The sequence below is a fragment of the Chiloscyllium plagiosum genome, chromosome 10 (assembly GCF_004010195.1).
Source record: "Chiloscyllium plagiosum isolate BGI_BamShark_2017 chromosome 10, ASM401019v2, whole genome shotgun sequence".
NCBI classification, from domain to species: domain Eukaryota; kingdom Metazoa; phylum Chordata; class Chondrichthyes; order Orectolobiformes; family Hemiscylliidae; genus Chiloscyllium; species Chiloscyllium plagiosum.
Window position 1 is genome coordinate 58,290,962 of NC_057719.1, and position 26,247 is coordinate 58,317,208.

Below are 26,247 nucleotides of genomic sequence, written 5' to 3' on the forward strand. Positions count from 1 at the left end.
AGAGGCAGGACACACCACCAGCGCTTCAGCAGAGACTCTCACTGATGATGTTACTTAGTTTGGTGACGAAACGCCTGAAAAAAAAACCTTTAAGATCAGTGAGCAACTTACATACTTAAGTCCACAAGAGTTACATTAGTTTTTAAACTTCAGGATGAATTTACTCCCTCCAGTGTTAAAGTTCTTAAATACTTAAACCAAGTTATTTACCCACACTCAAATGTCCAGGTTCTCTAAATTAGGATTATCTTCGGCACATTTTTGCTTCAGTATTTACTGTGGAAAAGGATATGAAAGATATAGAATGTAGGGAAATACATGGTGACATCTTGAAAAATGTCCATATTACAGAGAAGGAAGTGCTGGATGTCTTGAAACGCATAAACGTGGATAATTCCCAGGACCTGATCAGGTGTACCCTAGAACTCTGTGGGAAGCTAGGGAAGTGATTGCTCGGCCTCTTACGGAGATATTTGTATCATCAATAATCACAGGTGAGGTGCTGGAAAACTAGAGGTTGGCAAACGTGGCAGGATTGTTGAAGAAAGATGATAAGGACAAGCCAGGGAACTGTCGACCAGTGAGCCTGACGTCGGTGGTGGGCAAGTTGTTGAAGGGAATCCTGAGGGACAGGATGTACATGTATTTGGAAAGGCAGGGACTGATTAAAGATAGTCAACATGGCTTTATGAGTGGGAAATCATGTCTCACAAACTTGATTGAGTTTTTTGAAAAGTAACAAAGATGATTGATAACAGCAGAGTGGTAGATGTGATCTATATAGACTTCAGTAAGGCATTTGACAACATGAGAGACTGGTGAGCAAGGTTGGGTTTCATGGAATACAGGGAGAACTCACCATGTGGATACAGAACTAACTCAAAAGGCAGAAGACAGAGGGTGGTAGTGGATGGTTGTTTTTCTGACTGGAGGCCTGTGACCAGTGGAGTGCCACAAGGATCAGTGCTTGGTCCATTACTTTTCATCATTTATATAAATGATTTAGATGTGAGAATAAGAGGTATAGTTAATAAGTTTGCAGATGACACCAAAATTGGAAGTGTAGTGGACAGCGAAGAAGGTTACCTCAGATTACAATGGGATCTTGATCAGATGGGCCAATGGGTTGAGAAATGGCAGATGGAGTTTAATTTAGATAAATGTGAGGAGTTGCATTTTGGGAAATCAAAACTTATCAGGACTTATACACTTAATGGTAAGGTCCTAGGGAGTGCTGCTGAACAAAGAGACCTTGGAGTGCAGGTTCATAGCTCCTTGAAAGCGGAGTCGCAGGTAGGTAGAATAGTGAAGAAGGCTTTTGGTATGCTTCCCTTTATTGGTCAGAGTATTGAGTACAGGAGTTGGGAGGTTATGTTGAGGCTGTACAGGACATTGGTTAGGCCACTGTTGGTTGCCAGGGTTGGAGGATTTGAGCTATAGGAGAGATTGAATAGGCTAGGGTTGTTTTCCCTGGAGCGCCGGAGGCTGAGAGGTGACCTTAGAGGTTTAAAAAATCATAAGGGACATCGATAGGGTAAATAGACAAAGCCTTTTCCCTGGGGTGGGGGAATCCAGAACTAGAGGGCATATTTTAGAGTGGGAGGGGAAAGATATAAAAGAGACCTAAGGGGCAACGTTTTCACTCAGAGGGTGCTACATGTATGGAATGAGTTGCCAGAGGATGTGGTGGAGGCTAGTACAATTGCAACATTTAAAAGGCATCTGGATGGGTATATGAATAGGAGTGATTTGGAGGGATATGGGCCGGGTGCTGGCAGGTGGGACTAGAGTGGGTGGGATATCTGGTTGGCATGGACAAGTTGGAATGAAGGATCTGTATCCAGTGCTGTATATGTCCATGACTATGACTATGACCTCTGGATGACCAACTAAGCTAATCACTAAAAGATACCAAGGCCATTCGTTAATTATTCAGGTCAGAATCTGATGTGACTTAACCAATAGATGCAATTTTCCTCTACTAGATTTGTTCCCAGCCATTTATACAGTACAACAATCCCCCAAATTTTGGCTTGATTTTGGAAGCCCATCTAAACCAGAAGTTACAAATTGCAAAATAATTTAAAATTCAATTTGGAACGGGGTGGGGGAAATGGGAAGAATGTTTCTCTTTATAAGATTTTCTTTTCCAAATACCTAAAGAATCAAAAATTAGAAACTGCTTGGAACCATTAAGTGATTATTTAATATTACTAAAAGACTTCACATTCCATTAAACTACATTTTTCTCATTTTATGGAGCCTTTTTGCTAACAGACAAAGGTGATGTATCCATAGAACTTTCAATTTGCCCACACTACCTTACAATTTTTTCAAAAATATAGTTGTACAATTGTTGTTTGGGTAACAGATGATGCTACTGTCTCCCTGTACAATGGCAAGTTCCAACAATACAGGTAGCAACTTCGTAATGTGCAAAGTAAAAACCGCTTAAAAATTACAGTTAGGAAATATTTTAAAAATTGTATCAAAATGGATATATCTTAAACACAATGCAAATATCCTAACATTGAAATGAACTTGGAACATAGAGTCTAAAAACAGAATACAAATTCTGTCGATGAATAATTTGAGAAATGGCTGCCAAGCATTAAGTGTAGCATTTCATATTATTAGAAAATATTGCCACAGATGAAACAAAATGAATATTTACATTTTCCTTTTTGAAGAATGTACGGCTGCCATTGTGGTAGGTAATATTTTATGTAATGCTGTCCAACTGAAGGAAATATTTTGCTTGACTCTCTCTTCAAATCCATCTTCTCATACTTTAGCTGTCTGTTTTGGCAATGAATGAACTGTCTATACAATGAACAATGACTGCTCCTTGAGTAACCTACAAGGGTACACACTGAAGATGTGGGTTGGCAACCATTAGTTTTTTTTTTCCATGCCTTTCATTGGTGAAAAATGATCACTTATCCTCTGTCAATGTCGTTGAAGAGTGAGTTCAAATTCAGATCTCCCACTTGAAATAACTGTCTCCTGGTATGTGGCAAATACTCTGATTGTAGTTTTACAATTCAGAATAATAAACATAAATAATGATTGCCTGAAATTAAATTATGGAGCACATTTGGTTATTTAATAGTTAAATGACTAATAATATTTAATTCTTAAATTGCAACTCTATTCAAAAATTGACCTTGGAAAACATTTACCAAGGAAGCAGTGTCTTATGCAAATGTGACAGAAAGGGCAGAAGTGGTTTGACTGTATTTTGTTTTTAAATCAATAACCACAGAATACACCATGAGGTTTGCTTTATTATTGACCTCTATTATATGTGATTAACAAATAACATTCTGAAATTGACCAAAGACAAACATTTCTGATCAAATTTCATTTTCAAATTTCTTGCCAGATCTCATTATTTTGTACTGCTTCTCATGTTAGTGTCATGTCATTGCACGTTTCCTTGCTAGGCAGGGAAAAATATTGAACAAAACAAGAAGTTAAAATTATCTTTACGTACATAACTACATTCTCCTAATTTCTCCAGCCATTTTATGGATCTCAGAGGTCTGTGTGTAGTAGCAGCTGAAGAAACCAGATGTAAATCCCCTAAATGTCAAATGACATGCACGGATCTTTGGAGCAGAATGCTGGGAGATAACAGCTTGAATTAAACAAAGGAACATCTCACCTCAATTGAGTTGGCAAATTGAAACCATTTACTGTTTAATTTTGAGATGTAAAGATCTTATGGCAGATCACAATATTTGATTCCTTAACAACTTAAGAGCCACCAATGATTACTGAAGGATAACAGAAGATTTTGTTAGTTGCAGTTCAAGATATTTCCTTCTTGAATTCATTGGTTTCAAAGTATACAAGAAATTTCATCTTCCAATTGCTTAGTAGCACAGAATTTGAATACTGAGGAAAAAAAGAAAACTATTATCCTGTCTTCTCTTTTTACACTCATAAGAGCAAATGGAATAATGCAAGATTTCAAACAGTAACAACAAATTTATACGTCAGGAAAAAAGAAGTGATGGTTGCTTGGGAAGTTGACTCTAGTTAAGAAAGATTTAACGGCAATCTAGGTTTGTTCAATATATTGTATCAGCTTCATGACACTATGATCTTTTGCTATAAATTCTGTGTCTGATGACTATTTTCCACTAGTCACCTGATGAAGGAGCAGCACTCAAAGCTAGTACTTCCAAATAAACCTGTTGGACTATAACCTGGTGTTGTATGATTGTTAACTTTGTCCACTCCAGTCTAACACCAGCACCTCCACATCCTGATTTATTAATGCATTGCCATGAAAAAAAGCAATAGAAGACCATGGACTGATTATCTTAAATCAATTGTTTGGGTATCAGTTGATATTTATATATATTAGAAGTGACATCAGTCCAGTGCTACAGGGCAATATAAAGCTCATTCCCTAACTCTTGCATCTCCTCTTCACCCCCTTGCAAAATGTCCAGCATCCACTTCATATAGAGAACTCAAAAACACTACAATGACATTGAGTATTTGAAGGCCCAGAAAATATATCAAAATAAACAGATATACATCCCTTGAACAACAGTATAAGCAAATCCTGCATGGCAGAATCCATTATGAGTATGAAAGAAAGGCAAACGATCAAACTGACAATACAAGCCTAGTTTGTAAATAAACCCCACACTACAGAATCCATTATTGCTTTTGCAGGGAGCCCATAAATGTATATTTACTTAAGTTTTAAAACAGGCAAATAGATGGCGAGTCTGATTGTCAAAAAAATAAGTTCAGACATCTATCAAATCTTTAAAGCTTCCAAAAAAAAAGTTGAGCTGTCTTTAAAGAACAATTGGAAACTCTGGGCAAAGCAGAAAGAGCCAGCTATTGATATCAACCGATATCAATTCATATCAATAATATGCAATGCAGAGCAGCAATTTATCTGATGGATGATCTATTCAAATGTACCTGAAGACTTCTCCACTTTATTATGAAGGTGTTTTATCTGAAATAGTCATTGACAATGTTATTGACTGAAAATATATTGATATCTTTGACGACTTAGAAACAACAATTTACAAAGCAGACAGGCTGCAGCAAGGGAAAAGGTTTGAATTTGCAAAGAATGGAGTCATCGAGTCTACAACCCATTCATTCAGACAGATCCTGTTTATGGATCTAAAAAGTTGTAAGACATGAAGTCAGAGAGATAACCTGCCTGGAGCTACAGCCTTTGTGCTCTCCCTCTTTCTCGGAAACGCCTGTCATTGAAGTTACTAGAAAATCTCACTACAGCAAATAGCAATAGGGGATCTGACACACTAGACTGCCAAACTTATATTACAATCTGGCTAGGGATCAGTGGCTTTTATTTTTAACTTAGAAGAAGTGCGATTTCCAAGGAAATTACTGAGATAATAAAGCTATACAATTCCACAATATTGCATTAAAGTTTATTGTTGTTTGTTCAATGTTGGAACAGTAATAAAATCCACAATAATTGAGCAACTCATGTCTAACATCCAGAATTAATACGCATTAAATATGGGCAATACACAAAGATCATAACACCCACTTCTCACATCAAATACTAGATCAAGACTGATCCTACTGCAATGTTCACCCCCACCACACGCAATATAGTAGATCATCAAATATCACCAAACTTCACAAGTGATCACAATTCTTCACTTTTGCTGATCTAGCCTGGAAACTCCATCTCAAAGTATTCCATGGTGGAGTGGCTCTTAACAACTGTTTCCATTCTTGTTGAACACCTGTTTTTCCTGGGTTTACGCCCTCCTGGACTCCAAAATTTCATTCCAGCACTCATCCATGCACATACCACTGGCTCTTCATCAACAGAAACTGAGCGAGGTCGTTCCCTGGGTTTTCTATCAAGCTCCAAATTTGCTTAGTTATTTCAGGTAAATACTGCTTGTGAATTTTTTATCTTAACTCTTCAGTGCACTGATGTTCCCACTTTCTCAGCTCTGAGTTCTTCCAATTCCTGACTCTAACACTGAGCTTATTTAATCCTTAAATTTCTTTCTGATTTTTACTGTAAAGAACCATCCAGCTTCTTTTGACTCCTAACCAAGTCCCCTGCACAGAATCTGTGCAGTTCAGGTGAGCCGAGGAGCGCAGATAACTGTAGCCCTTCTAACAGCCCTCCTTAGAACCTGTCCCTGACCACTGACTATATTTAAAGAAGACACTGTTGCTCTTGATCATACAGTTATCCATGATCTACAGTGTAACACAACTGTAATATATCACCAACTTGCAACTCTTATTCATTTTAATAAACTAAAATGTCTCATCTTTTTACCATGAGTTAACTATTGACTGATAGTTCCCAACATCGGTTAGGCATTAACAATTCAACATTTAGATTTCCTGTGGTAACTGGTTGCATTCTTTTCTCTCTTGAAATATAAAATTGTGCACTAACTCCTGAAGGCAAGTTCCTCAGTAATCTCCCTATTGCCACCTCTCCCAACTTCATTCACGAGATTGGGGCTCAAGATATACTCTCTTTAATAGTTTCCCCCATAGCTCCACCTTTGCTGCCACATCCTCCAAGCGACACTCTTGGACAACCACTCAAGCAAGTACTGCAGAACCGTCAAATCTCTGACTACAGCTCAGAACTGAGACATTATGGAGAGTCACAGGGAGCAGCACATTAGACATTTAAACTTCTTCGGCAATTCTCACATAGGGTCATGCGTCAAGACATCCATTATATCATGACAAGCATCTCCAGTCATATTTGTAGCATTTGATAATCTGCAAACTGTAACATGTGACCAATTCTTTCTCAGGCAACTTCTACTTATTAGGGCAGTCCAAATCTAGAAGGCATAGGTTTAGGTGAAAGGGAACACCTTAAAAGGGACCTTAGTGGGGTGTGAGAGAGAGAGTGAGAGTGAGAGTGAGAGTGAGAGTGAGAGTGAGAGAGAGTGAGAGAGAGTGAGAGAGAGTGAGAGAGAGATGATGTGCCACAGGAAGTAGTGGAGGCTGGTACAATTACAGCATTTGAAAGATATTTGGACTACTACACAAATAAAAAGATTTAAAGGTTTCAATGTACACAAGTTCAGTTTGGTTTAGGATAGCTGGTCAGCATGGAAGAGTTGGACACAAGGATCTGTTTCCATGCTGTATGATTCTATGACTCTACACAGTTCAGTGTGCTATACTTTGCAGTATGGACAAGGATCATTATTTTTCTAAAACTATTTTTGACTTAAACCCAACTCATGAATGAACCTTCTGGCAACCTACACATCATTTCCAATTTACATTCACAGGAGGTAGCCAATATCAAGTTTTATGGTCCAACAAATTTCTCTTTTTTTACACCTTATGTCAATTTCAACAAATCACTAACAATAAACAATTTAGTATGGTTGGAAAATCTTCAAAGTTTTATCAAGTACTTATTTTCAACAGTTGTCATATTCCACAGATTGCTCGAAGGCAAGGTGCAAAATTAGGCCACTCTTTAAATTTCTTGAATCGGCATTTTTCCAAATCTGGACTTATGTTATGGGACGTTTGCAAATTAGGAGCAGTGTTAAGATACAATTTTACGGAGCAATAATCTAACCACAGGCCACAAAAGTGGTGATTCACTATTAACATATAACTATTTGGTTCCATACAACTAACAAATAAAAGATTCCAGAAAAATTGAAGTACTCAAGTTGCAGAAAATATGAAATAAATACAGAAAAAAATGGAAATAATCAGCAGGTCAGGCAGCATCTGTTAAGAGAGAAATATATCATAATTATTGTACCACATCAAGGATAAGAATGGTGGTTGACAAATGGACAGGCTTCAAGAACATCCTCATTCTCCGTTATCTCGGAGTCCATTAGTTGAGTCGAAGAACAAGACAGAAGCATCTGCAAGCATTTTCTACCAAAACTGCCAAGTAGACAAATTGGTGATCAATCAATCATTGTAATTGTAAGTGCACTGCCAACGCAGGTATCAATGTGACACTAAGAATGAATCTGAATATACTGGACATTATAAAAGGTAAAAGAATGTCACCAACACCCTAATTCTTGTACTGAAGACCTGTGCATTAGGACATATTTTTTCTGCAAGCTATGCGAATCCAGTATACCTATAATTCAATAATCTTCCCAACTTGGGGAACTGTCCGTGATATCCTTTCCTGAAGATAAAATTGCTCAATCATGTCATCAGTAATTAGAGTTGGAGAAAAAGAGCAGTCAATACTGCTTGCCAATAACAATCAATCAATCTCAATTCACGATTTATTTATCAACACATAGTTCAAATTCTGCAAAAAAAGCACTTTGCTCCGAATCACGGTGCACCCTAACCTTGATCTCAATGAAAGAACTGAATGCCATAAGAGAGGTAAAAGTAGCTGCTTTCAACACCAGGGCAACAAGTATCTTGACTATAGCACCAATCAAACAGAGCAAAGCATGTCAGTAGGGTTTAAAGGACAAAACCTTTTTTGCTCAAGTCTCCATATGCACAACTAGTTGTTGGAAGAGCATCATTACAGCCTCAGACATCCCTACAAGCAATGTCAGTGGCTCAGCGTTCTTCAACACCAGAACCACTGCCTTCCCTTCATTGAACATCAGCAACAGAGCAGTTCTTTGACCATCTTCAACCAGAAGGAACCTAACAATTGACCCTTGATAAATGACATTACCATCTCCGAAAGCCCAATTATCCTGGGAATTACTTTTGACCAGAAACTGAACTGGACCAGCAATTTAAATACAGTGGTTACAAGAGCAGGAGAAAATATGGGCTGCAGATACTGGAGATCAGAGTCGATAATTGTGGCACAGGAAAAGCACAGCGGGTCAGGCAGCGTCCAAGAAGCAGGAGAGTCGATGTTTCAGGCATAAGCCCTTCATCAGGGATGTTACAAGACCAGGTTAGGTGCTAGGAATCCTGTGTCAAGTATCTCAACTCTTGACTCTCCAGATCTGTCTGCTATGTATAAAGTGGCATTTAAGAAGGTAATGGAATACAGTGCACTTGCTTGGATATGTAAAGCTCCAGCAACACTTAAGACGCCATCCAGGACAAAGCAGCCTGATGACAGGATCTTGACTAGATAGGCCAATGGGCCGAGAAGTGGCAGATGGAGTTTAATTCAGGTAAATGTGAGGTGCTGCATTTTGGGAAATCAAATCTTAGCAGGACTTATGCACTTAAAGGTCCTAGGGAATGTTGCTGAACAAAGAGACCTTGGAGTGCAGGTTCATAGCTCCTTGAAAGTGGAGTCGCAGGTAGATAGGATAGTGAGGAAGGCTTTTGGTATGCTTTCCTTTATTGGCCAGAGTATTGAGTACAGGAGTTGGGAGGTCATATTGCGGCTGTACAGGACATTGGTTAGGCCACTGTTGGAATATTGCATGCAATTCTGGTCTCCTTCTTATCGGAAAGATGTTGTGAAACTTGAAAGTGTTCAGAAAAGATGTTGCCACAATTGGAGGATTTGAGCTACAGGGGGGAATCTTTTTCACACAAAGGGTGGTACGTGTATGGAATGAGCTGCCAGAGGAAGTGGTGGAGGCTGGTACAATTGCAACATTTAAAAGGCATTTGGAAGGGTATATAAATAGGAAGGGTTTGGAGAGATATGGGCTGGGTGCTGGCAAGTGGGACTAGATTGGGTTGAACAGGTTGGACCGAAGGGTCTGTTTCCATGCTGTACATCTCTATGACTCTACGCATATTCACCACCTTCCACATCTCTTCACTACCAATACACAGTGACAGCAGTGTGCACCATATACATTGTATCAGAGCCCTGGCTGCTAAAACACAGATTACCATCTTGGCTAAACAGCAAAGAATGCTGGGTTCACTGGCCAACTAAAACTCTGAAGTCACAAAGCCACAAATACCAGATACAATAGCCAGGTGCTAATGACATTAACACAATGTAAAAGGCAACAGTTATCCTGGACAGACATACCCCAACAATTTATCCACCAAATGAAGGAGGGTCGAGACAAAAAGGCATCAGGTCACGCTAGACAAAGAAACAAACAATAGCAAGACATCCAAATGATTGACAATGTTTCAAAATATTAAGTGTGTCTCCCTTATAGTTAGAACTATAGGGAAGTTCCAGAAAACCATCCAAAAAAGTATAAAAACAAGGTTCACCTGCAAACCAATCTCTATTGGATCTTCGGAGGAGACCAGCATGGCCTAAGGCAGAGTCTAACCATCCAGAGAGTGAGCAAGGGCGAGAGAGAGAGCGCGAGAAAGAGAAAACACCTCCACATACCCAAAGACAGAACCAGAGAGAGCACACAACTGCTTAAATCTACAAAAGATTCTGGAAGTACTGCAACCTTAAGGAGCCAAATAGGACTAGAGATAGTATGTTTAGTATTAAAGGCTATTGTAACTTGTTTCCTAATAAAGTTGGGACTGTTTTGCATTTGTACTGGCTTGTGTTTGTAGTGATTTGACTGCTTTGGTATTTTGAGACACCTGGGCAATCCGTTCATAATATTCTGGTTGGAGTTGTCTGACTTGTTTTAGGAGGAAATAGACAACAACATTATACTCTACAGTAACTGACCAAACTCTGACAGCACTTTCCAAACTCTACCTGCTGAAACAACAAGGGGACCAAATGTACAGATCACCATCACCTGCAAGTTGTCCTCTCAGCCACACTATCCCAAACCATGCTGACCTGGAACAGAAAATGAAGCAGCTAATTTTTGCCTTGATAACAATTCCATATTGGATGCAGATTCAAACACTCCAATTTATAATTACATTACAAAGGATAGATGGCACAAAAACAGGCTATCCAATTCATGTCAGTGGAGACTTTTCACTTCTTTCCTCACTTAAAACAATCATTGTAACCCTCTAAATTCACTTACGTGCAGCTATAACGTGCGGATCCTCCCATCAGCTATCCCTTGATTAGAAGGGGATGCCTATACAGGGTGGAGAGTTTCAAAGAAATCTAATTGATAGTTTTTTTGATCTTCTCTTGGGTAATAAGACAGGACAAGTGACAGTAAGGGGACACTTTGGGTCAAGTAATCATAATTCTATTTGTATTAAGATAGTTGTAGGGTAATCGCTACATTAAAATTTAACTTTTTAATTGGAGTAAGGCAAATTTTATGGTGTCAAACAAGATCTTTCGAAATTGATTGGATTACACAGTTCGCAGACTAAGGGCATCTGATAAGTGAGGGACTTATCAAATTTGTGATGAGAGTTCAGAGTCATTATGTTAGAGTGAAAGGTAAGTCTGGTAGGATAAGATTACATTACATTACAGTGTGGAAACAGGCCCTTCGGCCCAACAAGTCCACACCGCCCCGCCGAAGTGCAACCCACCCATACCCCTACATGTACCCCTTACCTAACACTACGGGCAATTTAGCATAGCCAATTCACCTGACCTGCACATCTTTGGACTGTGGGAGGAAACCGCAGACACGGGGAGAACGTGCAAACTCCACACAGTCGGTCGCCTGAGGCGGGAATTGAACCCGGGTCTCTGGCGCTGAGGCAGCAGTGCTAACCACTGTGCCACCGTACCGCCCAATAGAGAACAATGGATGAATAAAGATAGAGAGGTTCTAGAATAAAAAAAGAATTATATATAAGATATTGACAACTGGGTTCAAATGAATCTCTTGAACAGTGTAAAGGGTATAGAGGCATTCTTAAGAGAGAGGGCAGGAAGGCTAAAACAGGTAAGGTTAAGGATAATCCAAAGAGATTCCACAAGTACATTAAGAGTATGACAACAACCAGAGAGAGAGAGTAGGGCCCCATAAAGATCAACGAGGTCATTTTGCGTTGTACTTCAGAAAATGGGTCAGATATTAAATGAATATTTTGTGTTGCTTTTAATGTGGAGAAAGAAATGGAGGCTAGAAGAACTCAGGGAAATAAATATTGAAGTGGTTCACATTACAGAAGAGGAAATGCTGGAGGTCTTAGAAAATATCAAGGTGGATGAATCTCCACCACCTGGTCTAGTGTATCCCAGGATGTTGTGGGAAGATAGGAAGGCAATTGAGGGGCCCGTTGTAGAAATAGTTGTATCATCAATAACTATGAGTGAGGTGCCAGATGACTGGAGAGTGGTGAATGTTGTGTTTTTGTTTATGAAGGAATGTAAGGAGGAATCCGGCAACTAGAGACCTGTGAATCTTACTTCAGTGATAGGTAAGTTGTTGGGTGTGATTCTGAAAGGTAGGATTTACATGCATTCAGAAAGGCAAGGAATGATTAGAGATAGTCAGTATGATTTTGGCGAGGGAAATCATATCTCACAAACTTGATTGAGTTATTTTGAGGATGTAATTAAGAAGATCGTTGAGAGCAGAGTGGTAGACATTGTTTACTTGGACTTTAGTAAAGCCTTTGACAAGGTTCTGCATGGTGGACTAATTAATAAAGACAGATCGCATGGGATTCAGGGTAAGTTTACCAGTTACATACAAAATTAGCTTAATAGCAGGAAACAAAGCAACAGTGGAGGAATATTTTTCGGGCTGGAGACCTGTGACTAGAGATGTTCCATAGGGATCCATAATTGATCCACTTTTGTTTGTCATTGATATAAATTATTTAAATGAGAATATAGAGGCATTGTTAGTAAGTTTGTGGCTGATACGAAAAATTGGTGGAATAATGAATAGTGAAGAAGGTTATCGAACATTACAAAGAAATTTTGATCAATTGGCTGAAGAGTGACAAATGGAGTTTATTTTGGATAAATGTGCTGTATTGCAGTTTGGTAAAACAAATAAGGGCAAGACTTATACAATTAAAACTAGAGCTTTGGGTAGTGTTGTAGAATAGAGACACATTCAGGTTCAATTATTTATTTATTTGAAATTGGTGTCATGTGTAGATAGGGTGGTTAAGGAAATGTTTAGCACACTTGCCTTCATTGCTCAGACCTTTGAGTGTTGGAGTTGGGATGTTATGTTGAGGTTGTACAAAACGTTGGTAAGGGCTCTCAGGACATTATGTCCATTTCTGGTTGCCTGTTACAGGTAGGATATTATTGATTGGAGAGGGTTCTGAAGAGATTTACTAGGATGTTGCCAGAAAAGGAGGGTTTGAGTTACGGGAGATGCTGGATGGGCTGAGATTTCTTTCACTGGAGCTTAGGCAATCGAGGGGTGACTGTATAGAGAGTGTTATAAAATCATGACAACCATCAATAAAGGCAAAGAGCAAAGGTATTTTCCCTAGGCTGGTGGAGTTCAAAACTAGAGAGCATATTTTTAAGGTGAGAAGAGGAAGATTTAAAAAAGACATGAGGGGAATTTTTTTTTTTTTTTTTACACAGAGTGGTTCTCTGGAATGAACTTCCAGAGAAAGTGGTGGATGCGGGTACTATTACAATGTTTCAAAGACATTTAGTTAAGCGCACGAAAAAGAAATTAGTTGGCAGAATATGGGCCAAGTGTAGGCAGGTGGGACTAGTTTAGTTTAAAATTATGGTTGGCATGGACTTGTTGGACTGAAGGTTCTGTTTCCATGCTGTATGAACCTATGACTATATGACCTAAAAAATTGCTAAGATATTTTGTTTGGTCATCCGAATAACTGGGAGATTTCTTTTTTGGATGTTGTGACCAATGGAGTAGTACGATTGTGGCAACAGTCTCATTCCTCCAGCCTCAGTCATAACAGTTTAACATGGCAGGGAGACACCAAACAAGTTTAGAACTCTGCTACTCTCTGAATCTGAAGCTGGGTTCAGGCCCATATATGGGGGGTGTGAGGGTCATGTTGATGAATGTTAGTTTTTAGGTCCAAGGTTACTATAGCACTGTTCTTTCTTTACTGTGAATAACAAAGAAATTGCCATTATGACAGCAGCTAAGTATAGTTCCTTTTCCGGACTGCTTCCCTGAGAATTACATCATAAGCAGTACTTTCCTGTCTTCAGTTGAGATGTTCAGCAATATTTTTCTGTTTTTGCAAAATCAGAACATCCACAATCAATATCACAACAGAATGAAAATATATTCTTCTTTCTCATTATCCAGAAGAACCCCACAACCCTTAAAAAAGCAAAATTTTTACTGTTATTCAGCTCCAACATACAAAAAGCTCAAATCTGCCACCTTCTGCTCAATACTGTTATATACTCCGACTGGGACAACACATCTATCCTCAGACAGGCTAAACAGAGACATGCACGGGAATTCCTAGAGGGCTGGCATTCAAACTGGAACTCCATCAATACACTGATCGATTTGGACTCCATTTACCAACCTCTGAGAAAAGAAAACATGGAAATGATATCACCCACCTTAACAACCAGATACATAAATAGAAAACAGGACAGAACACCAACCCTTCAACGGAGGCGCATTGATTATATTACCTAACATGGTGACAAAACGTCAGAGAACAAACCTACCAGCTCAGTGAACAAACTTACAATCTGACTCTGATGGTCTCCTTAGAACATATGGCTACATTATCAATATACAAACTAAGACTGCCAAACTTATTCTGTTTAAGGACTAACATTTGATTCAGTTTCAAGTACATGTTCCCAACTTTTACTGCTGGTTTCGTGGTGTTTTATTGTAATGTCTAAGAATGGCACATGTTCCCAAACATGCAAAGTATACTGAACATATATTTACATAAAACACCTGTAAACGTAACTGCAGTAAGATATTGACAGTGAGACAATTACATTTCTCATGGAAACTTTTCCAGAGCATCTTGTTTACAAGCCCCTTCTTTGCACTCAAAGTGCTCAACATGATAGAGGACAAGAGATACAGAAGAAGATGGATATACATCAAGGAAAAGAGGGAACGGAGGGCAAAATAACAGAGCTTGTGAGGAAAAGAAAATCTGAGAAAACAGAAGAAAACAAAAAAATAGACAAGGAAAAGCATTAATGAGTGAAAAAGTGAATAGAAGCATGGAACAGCATGCTTAGATATGAATAAAGGACATGTGAGAAACAGAGTAATAATGCATAGGAACAGATGAATAAAAAGGGTTAAAAGAGGGAATACATAGGACAGCATCCAAACAATAAAAATTGCAAGACAAAAATTAGAAAATATATATATCAGCAAAAAAGATTTGAAGATAAGAAATGAAAAATGAGAGCCTTTAGCATTTGGTCCAACACATCATTTCAGGAGCAACTGACTTGCTGAACTGCAACTTCACCCTGGATACTATATAAAAAGAACATTTTTTCACCTTCATTGTTCCTATATTGCCCTGATCCTGGTCCCTTCAGTTCAAGCAAACCATGCCCTAGTCGTTATAATCGAAAAGTTTAGCCATTCACTGCCACATCTGACTGGAATGGATCAGGAACCATCAGGCCCTCCTCCACTGATGATTCCAAAATGATCCAAGAATGCAAACATAGCCCTTACTTTATTTTCTATGCTGCAAAGTGTTTTCCTAAACCTCTGTCTTCTTCATGCTCACCTCAGAGAACAAGGAAAACCTTTTATGAATCTTTTGTTAAAAAGACAGAGGCCATCTGATCAGTGTCTGCCACTTCCCTCCCTCTCAAACAGGCCAAACTACCTTGAATATTCCTGAAGCCTGAAAAGGGTATATTTTTCTGATTCCTCTATTTGTCACCCACTTCCATTCCTGGGTGCAATGTTAACAGATAAAGTTAAATTGTATCTCCCTCTTCAGCTAAATTCCTTTTTCCCTTAATCTGCCATTATTGTCCCACACACAGAGAGAGAGAGAGCGCGAGAGAGAGAGAGAGCGAGAGCGAGAGGAAAAAAAAATAAAAAAATAAAAAAATCGCTGGCCACACTTTCTCAGAAACTACTACACAATTCCCAACTCCCTTACCTCTCTAAAGTCCTTTAACATATAGTTACCTCCGAAATCCACGCCCATTTTTCTGTGACTGCTATACTGGAGTGCTGTAATTAGGGGAAATGTTTCAGAGAACATGTCTGGGACACACACTAAACAACTACATCATCCTGAGATCGAACACTTCAACTCCCCATCCTACTCCGCTAAGGACGTGCAACTATTAGATCTCCTCCACTGCCAAAATCTAGCCACCCAACGCCTGAAGGAATAACGCCTCATCTTCCACCTTGGGACTCTCCAACTACACAGGATCAATTCCACCAGTTTCCTTATCTCCCCTCCCCCAACCCTATCCCAGATCCAACCCTCCAACTCGGCACCACCCTCTTGAACTGTCCTACCTGTCCATCTTCCTTCCTGATGAAGGGCTTTTGCCTGAAAAGTCCCGTCGATTTTCCTGCTCCTCGGATGCTGCCTGACCTGCTGTGCTATTCCAGCACCACTCTAATCTTGACTCTGCTCTCCAGCATCTGCAGTACCCACTTTTGTCATCTTGCTTCCCACCTAACCGCTCCACCCTATCACTATCACCCTCAACCTTCATCTAGCTATTGCATTCCCAGCTACCTTATCCCAGCCCCACCCACCCTCCCATTTATCTCTCAGCCCCCTTGGGCCTCCCCCACATTCCTGATGAAGAGCTTATGCTTGAAACATTGACTCTCCTGTTCCTCGGATACTGCCTGACCTACCGTGCTTTCCAGCATCACACGTTTTGACTCTGCTCTAATTAGGGAATAACTAATAGAAGGGAAGCACAAAACAGCAGATTTGAGGAGATGCACAAATACATCTACAGGTTTGAGAAGCTGGGGGAGATTACACAGATAAGGAGAGAAAGGAGCATTGAGGGATTTAGAAAGGAGGATGAAATAGGCTAAAAAAAGAGGCATTGCTTAGGTAGATATCACTGTAGATCAGTGAACACTGGATGACGGATGATTTCATCAGAGTTAAGAGAGACAGAGTTTTAGATGAAGTCAACTTGATTGAGAACAGAATATGGGAGGGTGACCATAAATGCATTTTCCCACTATTTTATTTTTTGTAAGTATATTTATTAGCAAATTTTTAACTTTACAAAGATATAAAATGATTGAAAAACAATACCAAATATCAGTATAATAAAAAGAAAAAAACACAAATTACAATACAACTACTGTCTACTAACCTCTCCTCTAATACAAAGCAAGCCCTAACACTGTGCAAAGCAATACCAAAAAAAAGAAAAGCAAAGAAAAAAAAAACAAAAACTCACAAAACACAGAACAGCTATCCTCTGCGGAAAGCTCCCAAACAAAGGAACGGGAGCATTGTATACATACCCGTATTAACTCGCAAGACCCCTTCCAGGGCCCAGGGCTTGACAAATCTAATCATCCTGGTTAAACAAATGCCCTAGTTAAGATAACTGACAAATCTATATCCAAATTACTCAAGTAGAGCTGACATGTCTTATAAAAATTGTCTGTTGTGTGGTGCACCATTTTTGTAAGGAAGTCCAAGGGAACGTGCTCCATAATTAATTTCTGCCATCCCAGCAAGTCCAGCGGGTTCTCAGACACCCAATTCATCAGCATATTCTTCCATGCACAGTATGCAAGAGTATTAAATAGTTTCTTCCCATGCCTGTCTAAAGATGGTACATTTGGTAGACCTAAGAGGAGAGATATCAGGTCTACTTTGACTTCAGTCCTCAATACCCTCCCTAACTCTCCTGCCACGTGCTGCAATAAACACGGAGCCTGTGGCATGTCTAGAAGCAATGGGTAAGAGTACCTACACTTATGTTACATTTGAGGCACACTGAAGATGCCCCTTTTTTAAACTTCGCCAGACAGTCTGGTGCCAGATGAGCCCTGTGCAGAACTTTTAACTGCGTAGCGCAGGTCCTATTACAGATTGAGATCTTTCAAGTATTCTCCCATATGTTCTCCCATGTGTCAGAAGAGATCTCCACTCCCAGCTCTTACTCCCAGGCCTCACATAACCGGTTAATATCCTGCCAGGCCCTGCCACCCAGCAGGCGATAAAGGGTGCTTGTGGAACATAGCAACAACCTCTCTGTATCGGGCTTATAGGGCTTAGTGAGAAGCATAGTCTTCTTCTGGATGTAATCCCTAACCTGAAAAAAACAGAAAAGATCTCTGCTGGGCAACCCGTATTTGCAGCTCAGTTGCTCGAAAGACATCATAACCTCCCCCTCAAACAAGTCTCCCAAAGTAGAAACTCCTCTCACTGCCCATAGTTTGAACCCTGGGTCCATCATCCCTGGTCAGAACCCTGGCATGCTAACTATATGTGTAAGTAGAGAAGTCTTGGATAAACAACCCTCACTCTGACGCATCGCCCTCCATGCTTTGATGGTACTAATGACAATAGGGTTCCAGCAGTGGTCCATAACTGTCCTCATCTTATCCATGAACAACAGGTTAATAAGAGGGCACTGTGCTTGGGAGGCCTCAATATCCAGCCATACTGAGTTTGGATCGTTACCTACCCAATTGCAGACATAGGACAGCAGGGAACTCAATTGATACCTCCTGATGTCTGGGGAATCAACTCCTCCCCCTCCTTGAGGCAACTGCAATTTAGTAAGTTTGATGAGGGGTCATTCACGATGCCAGACAAAGGAAACAAATCACCCCATAAGCTTCCGCAGCACTGACCTGGGAAACATCATAGGGAGCATACGCATGGGATAAAGCAAATGAGGAAGAACATTCATCTTAATGAGAGATATTCAGCCCAGCCATGAAATTGGAAGAGCCTTCCATCTCTGGAGATCTCACCGAATATTATCGAGCAAGTTAGCAAAGTTAGTCCGAAATAACAGATCAGACTTGGGGGTAATAAAAATGCCTAGGTACCGGAACCCTGCCCGTGACCACTTAAAAGGGAACTTAGAGCCACCTTCAACTTCTGGCACATCCTTAAGGTTCCCCAAAGGCATAGCCTCTGATTTTGCAAAGGTAATCTTATATCCTGAAATAGCCCCAAATGAATTGATACATTGAGTCAAATGGGGTACGGAGGTGATCGGGTTCGATAAAAACAGAAGGACATCATCCGCGTACAGTCTAATCTTGTGTGCCCTCGATCCCACTTCCAGAGCGGTGATATGGATGTTCTTACGAATGGCCTCTGCCAGCGGCTCTATCACCAATGTAAACAACAATGGTGAGAGGGGGCAGCCTTGCCGACTACCCCTACCAATCTTAAAATTCCCAGACTTCACCCAGTTAGTGATGAACGTGGCCAGAGGGTGGCGATATAAAACCTCCACCCACCTAGCAAAGACTCCACCCAACCCAAACTGTTCTAAGACATTTTAAAAATGGCCATTCCACCCGGTCAAATGCTTTCTCTGCATCTAAGGAAATCACCAACCCCTGAATCGATCGTTGCTGACAAACTTGGACCACATTCAGCAACCTTCTAATATTATTAGAGGACCTGCAGCCCCTTATAAAGCCTGTCTGGTCCTCTTAATAATATGGGGCAACACCCTTTCCAATCTCAGTGCCAGGATCTTGGACAGAATCTTGAAATCTGAATTTAATAGAGAAATGGGCCTGTATAAGGCACAATCCTCAAGAACCTTCCCTTTCTTAAGAATTAAGGAAATATTAGCATCGCTCAAAGATGGTGGTAGACATTCATACATAAAGGAGTAATTGTACATCTCCAACATTGGCCCTGACAGAATCCCTATAAACTCCTTATAAAACTCATCTGGAAGACCATAAGGGCCAGGCGCTTTCCCATTCTTAAGTTGCCTAGCTATCTCCTGTATTTCCTGAATGGTCAAGGAGGCATTAAGGAGAGAGGCCTGTTCCAAGGTTAGCCCTGGGAGGTCCAGGTTCTTAAAAAATGTCTCCATTTTAGCCCTCCTGTCTTCACAACCTTCAGACTGATACAATTCAGAGTTAAAGCTCCGAAAAGTCTCATTAATCTTTTTAGCATCGTATGCAAGGACACCGGCGCTGTCTCTGATTGCAGTAATAGACTGGGGAGCACGCTTTTTCCTAGTCAGGTACGCTAAATACTTCCCTAGCCTATCCCCATATTCGAACAGCCTGTCTAGCAAAAGCAAGTTCTTTCTTTACATTTTGTGTCAGTATTGAATTCAAGGCAGCCCGAAGGCATCCTGCCCACTTTCGGATCCAAAACACTATTAAGATCCCCCCCCCCCCATAATAATGTGCTGTGTTCCAAATGCACTCAACTGAGAGAAAGCACTAATCAAAAATTTGAAGGGATACGCCAGAGGACAGTAGATGTTTAAAATGCCATATTCCTCCCCATGTATCAGGGCTTTAAGTATCACAAACTATCCCTGCTCATCTTTCACCTGCTCTAACAATGTGAACAGAAGATTTTTCTGGATAAGTATCACCACTCCCCTACTTTTAGTAGTAAAGGATGAAAAGAATACCCGTTCATAACCCCCTTGTTGTAATTTCAGGTGTTCCCCATCATCAAGAAAGCGATATCAATCCGTTCCCTCTTAAGGCTAGAAAGCACTTTTTTCCTTTTAACAGGTGAATAACTTCCTTTAAATGTTCCAGGTGCACCATTTAATAAGACACTTAGCCATATCCCCTTTCAGACATCCTTGAACCCCTCAGAGGGAGAACTCTGCTTACAAAGCGCCGAGCATAAGTAAATAAAGACTCATAGCATCAAAAAACTATATGTACAAAAACTACTCTATCATAACTATAAACAACTATTACTACCAAAAAACTACAAAGAAAACTATAGAATCTTGAATGGAAGACTCTTCCCCCCTGCCCATAGAGGGCACTCACCTACCCATCCCCTCCTTCAAACCTGGACTGTGCCCCAGCCTTAGGCCAGAAAATAAACAAGGAGATGATCCTTAAATCGACAGAAAAAAAGTCAAAGTCAGGATGAGCACTCCACCCATCCCTGGCTTCATGTCATCCCTACTTGTGACTAAAAGAGAAGCAGAACACACAAAAAAAACAAAGGGAGAGAGACAACAAAGAACATCCACAAAATTTCCCATCGGAAAATCCAGTTATTAAAAAAAGGAACAACTTATTCCAAAGTCTTTTTCCCCCTTTCCAAAAAGGAAATTATTAGGGAGAAAGAAAGGAATAAAAAAAAGGAAGGGAAAACATGGAGAAAGACAGAAAAGAGAACAAACATTAACCATATTCTTCAGGCCAAATCTGTCTATTTGAAAATGTCCACAAAGTTTTTAGCCTTATCCGCTGAGTCAAATGTGCAAACTGAGTCCTCGTGGCTGAAACGAAGTACTGCAGAGTACCTCATCGAGTACTGGATGCCCAGGTTCCACAGCCTCTTTTTAACTTCATCGAAGGACTTCCTCTTTTGAACTATAGCTGCAGAGAAATCCTGGAAAAACATTATTTTTGACCCCTTGTACAGCAGTGCCTGCAGATCTTCTCCCAGGGATCTGGAAGCTTCTATGACTTTTTGCTTGTCCTTATATGAATGGGAGTGCACGAGGACCAAGCAGGGGTGCTGCACCGGCCCTGACCTGTGCACTGTAACCCGATATGCTCTTTCAATCTGCAATCTGCTGGACTTGATGTGAAGGCCCAAACTTCGGCAGCCAGCTTTCAAAGAAGCTGACTGGCTGCTCACCTTCCTCACCTTCAGGGAGCCCGACAATTCGGAGATTTATCCTCCGACCTCGATTTTCGAGGTCGTCGATATGGTTTCACAAGGTCCGCACCTCTCGCTCCAGCACCTGGATCCGACTTGATGAGGACTCCATTGCGGTTTCCGAGACCTTAGTTTGACCCTCCACCTCCTCCAGCCTCTCCCGGAGACCCTGGATCTCCTGCTCGTGCTTCTGCAGCATGGATGTGATAGGTTGGACCTGGGCATGAATCTCCCCACAGATTTCATCGATCGCAACCGCAACTTTCAAGGCAAGTCTCTCCATCGCCGCAGCCAATTCCTGGGAGTCTGTCAGGTCCCCAGGGGGTTCAGGAGAGGCTGCTGCTGCAGTCTCTAGTGTTGTAGGTATTGCAGGGGAGTGTCCTCCCTGCTGCTGTTTGCTTGCTCCTTTTCCCTTTGGCATCCTTTCCACTCCCAAATACGTGTTCTGTAAGGTTTTAAACTAATAATTCCACCACATAACTTGGTCAGGGATGGCAAATAACACTGGCATGCCTTGGCTGTTCGGCAGAGCTGTCCACCGCAGTTCTACGGAATCGCCACCATCTTGCCAAGTCATTATCCCACTATTTAATGAGAAGAAATTTATAATCATCCAAGTACTTACTTTTGATCAAGTTGTCTGACAACAAGCAGTTTAATGACACAATGATGGTTTTGTGGTGATGAGGAAGTAGAATAAGACAGATTTTCATCAGCATATGTAAAAAAGCTGGTCCATGCCTGCACATAATGTCATTTCACTTCTTACCTAGAAATATTTTTAAAAATAGAAATGACTATAAACACCGAATGTTTGAGCACCAGATAGCACAGTGGTTAGCACTACTGCCTCATGGCACCAGGGACCCGGATTTGATTCCATTCTGAGGCAACTGCCTGTGGAATTTGTATATTCTCCACTTGTTGGCATGGGTTTCCTCGGTGTCTCCAGCTTCTTCCCACTGTCTAAAGATGTGAAGTTCAGGTGGACAGGCCATGCTAAATTGCTAGGGATATGTAAATTAGATGGATTAGAAGGTTGGGAAATGAAGGGTGATAGGGTGGGATGTCCTTCAGAGGGTCAGTGTGGAATCACTGGATGAATTGGCCTGCTTCCACACTGTAAGGATTCTATAAAGTAACGGCGCTTAAATAAGAACTTCTCCCTTATGATAGTACTGTCACAAACTTTTTTTAAACTGGGATTTGCAGAAATCCCAATTTTTAAAATAATTTGCTTTAAGAAGCTTACTTTTTAAGTTAAAAATAAAAGCAACAAAACAAATGTCAACTCAAATTCCGTGATGTGACCTAAATTTGAACCACCAACAAAGCAACAGTTGGGGACAAATCAACACTCTTCTGTACTGTTAATGCAGTCAATGCAGACAGTCAATCCATATAATATTTTGTAAATTCCACTTTGGAAACAGAATCTGTCTGACTCAAGATTAGGATACAAACAGACTAATACCTTTGTCTGAGCTGAGATGTCACTTTTTTTTAATATAAAACCTTAACTTATCTTGAGAATGTGACTTAAAAGTAGTTCTTGGATTTACATATTAATGAACCAAAACCTGCAACCCATTCTAAAAGATGAAATACTTAATAACAATCGAGGTTTGTTAAATATACCATTTTACTTGCATGACAGTGTAATCTTTTGCTATAAGTTGTGTCCTATGGTCCTGCTTCATAACCATCTGAAGAAGGAGCGGTGCTCCGAAAGCGAGTGCTTCCAAATAAACCTGTTGGACTATAACCTGCTGTTGTGTGATTTTTAACTTAGTCCATCCGAGTCCAACACCGGTTCCTCCACATCATGACTCTTTTATACTGTGTACTGTTAAGATACGGAGGGGGAAACTGACTCCAAAGATGATCCTGCATATAATGGGAAAGAGTAAAGGTCATTTGTGCCATAAATTTCAGGCAGAATGTTAAATTAGTGTTGCTTGCTTTATTAAAGGATCATTCCTCAGGAATGCCATAGCAGATGGCAGTATCAAACGCTACATGCCTGGTCTGATGTGGCCATCACAACAGTCCTGAAAGTACCAGAGGCATCTATACTCACTTCAGCCTCAAGGTAGTGGCTTCACAATACATCATCATCTTCATCACTTCGGAGGAAGAAACCACAGATCCCCAAGAGGATACACCAAAAAGACTGCCAGATGCACTCTCCATCAGCTCAAGTACTGATATCTTGATGAGTACATTAGCTAGATTCGAGTCAGGAGCACATTCTAGTAAGCAAATTATTACCATTCACTGCTGCTGACTGAGGAAGAAATGTCCCAGGTTGATAGCTTTCAGGTGACAACCAAAGTCCAGGCACCTACATGGCCTCAAGCATGCAGAGACTCCATTGTGTCTTAGTCCAAGTATGTTTTCAAAGGTGTAATTGCCAATGTGTGCAGAGTGTAGTCCTCCTCTCTCTAGCCCTGTACGGCTTGTGTACCTCTCGCATGGAGCAACAATTATTGTTTTATATGCTGTTGCGTTGTTTTGAAACTTTGGAGAAAAAAAATTCACAACAACAGCACTTTTAAAGGGAGAGAAACAGACAAAGGCAGCACATGGTGAGGTCAGTGTAGGAGAGAAAGAAAGAGAAAGAGAAAGAGAAAGAAACCCACATTGCTAACTGACACAGCAGTGAACCTGTGCAGTTACTGCCTTGGCTGTTTAGAAGGTGGATAGGTGTTCTTCACAACCCTGGAAATAGTATGATTAATGAATGGGCGTTCATTCAATCGCGGAAATAAAATCTCTCTCACCAAATATCAAAGGCTTCCCCAAGCAAGGGCGGTTCTGAGTCATATCCACAACTTCAATACGTGTACACGATGAGCCTTCGCACTTGTCATAAAAACTTACGTGTGTATTTTTGGCAACGAGGGGACTCTGGCAAAGCCAAATCTTTGCTTATCCCAAGTTACCATGAGGGCATTTAGAGTCAACCATTACTCCCCGATCTCTATTCAACATGGTTCAAACATATTTACAAACGCATTTGGAGGCAGTTGATTTCACCGTCAGTCCACCAACTGCTGACGCATTCCGTACTTAAATATCTTTGCAAATTTCAACGTCAATTCATTAACAAAATGTATATTGCCTGAGTTTTTAAATTTGACTCCTGACTCACCCGCAGACCCTCCGGCAACTGTCTGGTGGAAGACTTCTCGCAATAAACTCTGGCTTTTGACCGTCATTTTTCACTGTGGAATAAAATAATATCCCCGGTCATAATTATACCATACTGTACTATTTACAGATAATAATTACAAAATTAACATAAATTTATGGCTGTGCCAACCTCACCGGTTTTTGCTTTGGTGTTGAAATAGGATCACTTTTAAAAAGCACGAAGAAAACACGCTGCTCACACGAAAACGGTACCGGGGTAAAGCATGAGATCAGCATGGGCGGAGATTACCGACCTTGGGAGGGACTGAAAATTAGCTTGACATTAAACTGGGTAGTGTACAAAGAACTTGAGAGTGACAGCAGAAATGCGCGATAAGCATTGGAAACTTTACAGAACCTGATAAGAGTCGCGTGATTGGTGAGGGTGCATTTGGATCAATTACCCAGAGAGAGTGGTAACTAACCTCTGATGAAACCGCACAGGGGAGGCCACCAACATTGAGGCCACGAGCATCTGTTTTAGGCCATCTATCATTTTAAACGTCCGTCCCTCCTACTCTTCTCTCTGTCCTTGGGCTCCACTTTTTCAATACACCACAACTAAAAGCTGAAGAATAACACAATTTAATTCACCACGTGAATTCATTTTAGAACCAACATTGAGTTCAAAAATTTCAAATAATAATCAATACTCTCAGGACAACTCATACAACCCTGTCAGTAGGCACTGCAACACGTGTCAGAGTGTGGACATAGATATCATTATTACGGAGACCTCCCACCTTGTACATGGCAGGTACTCATGTGACTCAGCCAACATTGTCTATCTTATACATTGCAGGCAAGGATGCCCTGAGACATGGTACATTGGGGAAACCGAGCAAAGGCTACTACAACTAATGAATGGGACACACAGATACTCCTACACACACACACACACACACACAAAGGCACTCCTATACACACATACACACAGACGCGCACACAGATACCCACACACACCCTTACAGACACACATGCACCCCCTCACAGACTTAAGACACTCTGCACTCACTACTCACACACACATACACTTTCTCACACACACATACACTTTCTCACACTCACAACCCCCAACCCAGACAAACACACACACAGACAGATAAAGGCCCACATGCACACATATATTTTGTGGGGCGAATTTGTACTTGCAGGGTTATATTGTACTTTGCTCAAAAACTGCATGCATTCACGTAGAGCTCTGAGCTCAAAAACTGCATGAATTTATGTAAAACTCCGTTATCTAACTTTTTAGATTAGAATCAATCTAAACATCATGGCATAGACAGAGAACACAGGGGGGCCAACATCTTCAACATATTGTCTAGCTATCACCATTGTTAACAGCTAACCCGAGAATGCAACTTTTTTAAAAAAAGTTTTGTGATTTACACATGAAAGAAGTGAAACTATCACTGTATTCTAACAGATGAAAGGCTTAATGTATAATTTCAGTTACATCACACTATAGCTTTTGCTATGAATTCTGTGTGTCAGGAT

General features: G+C 40.5%; 1 protein-coding gene across 4 annotated transcripts in view; it reads right to left on the reverse strand.

Annotated features, from left to right (window-relative positions):
- Positions 1–25,315, reverse strand: part of slc25a21 (solute carrier family 25 member 21) — a 523,053-nt gene extending 497,738 nt beyond the window's left edge. For 2 of the 4 annotated variants that reach the window (XM_043697853.1, XM_043697848.1), the window contains exons 1-2: positions 24,883–25,166; positions 24,707–24,779 (exon numbers count right to left, since the gene is read on the reverse strand). In XM_043697853.1, coding sequence (XP_043553788.1) covers positions 24,707–24,773 — 67 coding nt within the window. In that variant the 5' untranslated portion in view covers positions 24,774–24,779; positions 24,883–25,166. The other 2 variants (XM_043697849.1, XM_043697850.1) reach the window with 2 other exon arrangements.
- Positions 25,316–26,247: the final 932 nt, after the last annotated feature.